We start from the raw sequence: 3114 nt of genomic DNA, 5'->3' as shown, positions 1-3114 counted from the left end.
AAAAAAAAAAAAAAAAAGAAAGATTAATATGATACAAATCCTTAATACTTTTTATTATGATAAAACATGTTTTATACATAGATTTGGTAGCAAACTATGCATAATAGAAAATGTACCATTTTAATCATTTTCAAGTGTGCAATTCAGTTGCATTAAATATACTCAGAACATTGTGTGTATTGAGATCACTGCTATTTCTAAAACTTTTTCATCATCTCCAGCAGAAACTCTGTACTCACTCAGCAGTTATGAAACATTTTCCATGGTGGGTAGGGATGATATGCAAACAGATATTCACTGTGGAATATGTCAGAAAAAAGAGGGTGAAAGGGCATTTGAGGTACAGAGTGAGAAGAGGTTTGAGAGGCATGTGGGCCATGTAGGCTTAGGATGGGGCAGAGCAATGCCAATGATATATCATTGGCCCATATGGGGCCTCCAGGAAGTTGCAGCTGAAAGAGGTATCTGGCTGGAACTCCAGAGCATGGGCTGGGTGTGGCTGTGCCTTGTTGCCTTGGCCAATTTTTTTTTTTTTTTGAGACAGCATCTCACTATGTCACCTTCGGTAGAGTGCTTTGGCGTCATAGCTCACAGCAACCTCAAATTCTTGGGCTTAAGCGATTCTCCTGCCTCAGCCTCCCAAGTAGCTGGGACTATAGGTGCCGGCCCCAACTTGTTTTAGTTGTCATTGTTGTTTAGCTGGTCTGGGCTGGGTTCTACCCCACCAGCCTTGGTGTATGTGGCTGGCGCTCTGACCACCCTGCTACAGGCGCTGAGCCTACCCTGGCCAATTAAGGAGCCATGAAACCAGGATATGAGGCCAGGTTGCCTGGACTGCAGAAGATATGCCCCTGGGTTCTGGAGCTGAGCTGGAAGACAACTCTGCCACAAGTTCTCAGGGAGGGTCTGATTTGACAGGAAACAGGGAGCCACTGGAGGTTCAGCTTGGGAGACAAAATGAAATGGAGAAGATGATGAGGCAGAAACTACTCAGGTCTCCAGGACTGAAAAGTGTTGCTGCCTTAAAACCATTTGGCAGTGTGAAAATTTATACACAGCTTGTCCCTTGTTTATTAACCTCAGTTCTTTCTCTGTTATAATTCCAGGGCACTGAAATGGCTAAATATTTTGAATCTCTGGTCAGAAACGACCCTTTGTTTGAAATTCCTGCCAAGAGGCACCTTGGCCTGGTAGTTTTTCGACTAAAGGTAATGCCATCTTCTGCTGCCTTCTATGAATGATGTTATTTGGTGTCCCAGAGTTAGTGGTTGTTGAGCCTCTTGGACACACAGCAGCTGGGCTTCCGGGGATGCTGACAAGGGGTGTGATGTGGACTTCTTGTCTCTTTATCCTTCAAACAGGGTCCTAACTGTCTCACAGAAAGTGTGTTAAAGGAAATAGCTAAAGCTGGCCATGTCTTCCTCATCCCGGCCACTGTCCAGGACAAGTTGATCATTCGTTTTACTGTCACATCCCAGTTTACGACCAGGGATGACATCCTGAGAGATTGGAAACTCATCCGAGATGCTGCCACTCTCGTCCTGAGTCAGCATTGCACGTCCCAACCTCGCCCTCAAGCCGGGAAGCTAGTCCCCCAAATCAGGGGCTGCAGAGCCTTGGGCAGTGGGACGTCCCTTCAGTCTGTCCATGAGGCAGGGGATGACTCAGCCCAGGCCAGGAAGATCATCAAGCAGCCTCAGCGTGAGGGAGCCAGTCCTGTGAGAAGGGAAAGTGGCCACCGGCTTGAAACCCTGCTGGACCCGCTTGACGACTGCTTTTCAGAAGAGGCCCCGGACACCACCAAACACAAGCTGTCCTCCTTCCTGTTCAGTTACCTGTCTGTGCAGAGCAAGAAGAAGACGGTGCGCTCCCTCAGCTGCACCAGCGTGCCCGTGAGCGCTCAGAAGCCGCTGCCCGCAGACGGTGCTGCCAAGAGTGGGGGCTCCTCCCGGGTTAGAATCTTCTCCAGGTTTCCAGAAGAGATGCTGCTGCTGAAGAAGAGTGCCTTCAAAAAATTAATCAAGTTCTACAGCGTCCCCAGCTTCCCTGAGTGCAGCTCCCAGTGCGGGCTCCAGCTGCCCTGCTGCCCTCTGCAGGCCATGGTGTAGAGCCGGGTCCTCAGCCCAGGCCTGGCGGTGCACCCCCCGGAGCCTGTGCACCCTCAAAACTGAAGGCCGACTCTATGTGCTTGTGTGTGTGTGTGTGTGCGCGCGTATCTGTTCTAGGGGCAAGTCCATAATTCTGAGATTCTCAGTGAGGATCTCCACCCATCATGGGTACACATGGAGAGTTTAAACCAGCACCATCTAGAAGATTCCAGTAGGCTGGTTAGAGAGAAAGGGCTGAGGGTAGTATACCGACAGGCAGCTTTTGTGGTTCAGCTTGTGACATGAAATGTGATGTGGAAATAAATTGTGCTTGTCCCTGAAACAAAATATATCCTGTGTCACTTATTTGGCCACTGAGACATGGACTCACTAACCATCTTGGAGCCTAAGCTCATGCACCTTATAGATTTCTGCTTTTCTGGATACTGAAGATCTGCACTTAACTGTGAGAACATGGGTCTGGATGCACCCTGGGGAGTGAAGAAGGCAGGTAGCTTGTATTTACAAGCATCAGTTATGAGTCAGGCACTGCGGCTCACTGTTTATAAATGAGGAAACCGAGGCCGAGGGCAGACAGCGTTGAGAGGCAGACACAGGGGTCTTGGGCTCAGTGATGTCATCCTGCTCTACCATCTAGCACTGTTCAAGACTGGACTTGGTTAGGAGCTCATGGCCTAGCACCTCCCTTGGGCCCTCCAAGCACATTTAAATGTTTCCTCTCTAGGTTTGGAACTTGTGCATTTCCCCTTTTTTCTGGACCCCTCGGTCAAATAAAAGGTATGCTCATAAACAGCTCAATCCTGGTTAGTTGAGAAGCTCCCCCAAATAATTTTCTTCCCATTTCAGATGGCACTTTTATAGAGTGGCTTGGATATTGGTGATATGAAGGGTATTAAAAATAAGCGAATCTGGACACAGGTGAAAGTGATAAGAATAGATTTTAATCAGTAATATATTATTGTAGTAGGGAAAAGGGTCCAGTGTGAATTGAACTCCACTTGGATTT

The 3114-nt window shown here is 48.0% G+C and overlaps 1 protein-coding gene across 2 annotated transcripts in view; it reads left to right on the top strand.

The window, feature by feature from the left end:
• The window catches only part of HDC (histidine decarboxylase), a 24702-nt gene extending 22267 nt beyond the window's left edge, over window positions 1-2435 (top strand). For both annotated transcript variants that reach the window (XM_003784347.2, XM_003784346.1), the window contains 2 exons: window positions 1107-1208; window positions 1362-2435. In XM_003784347.2, the coding sequence (XP_003784395.1) occupies window positions 1107-1208; window positions 1362-2108 (849 nt within the window). In that variant the 3' untranslated portion in view covers window positions 2109-2435. The remainder of the gene's footprint in view (window positions 1-1106; window positions 1209-1361) is intronic.
• Window positions 2436-3114: the final 679 nt, after the last annotated feature.

The sequence above is a fragment of the Otolemur garnettii genome, unplaced genomic scaffold (genome assembly GCF_000181295.1).
Source record: "Otolemur garnettii isolate 467f Iridium unplaced genomic scaffold, OtoGar3 scaffold00011, whole genome shotgun sequence".
In the NCBI taxonomy this organism is placed as follows: Eukaryota; Metazoa; Chordata; class Mammalia; order Primates; family Galagidae; genus Otolemur; species Otolemur garnettii.
This window is presented reverse-complemented; position numbering and strand designations above follow the sequence as displayed.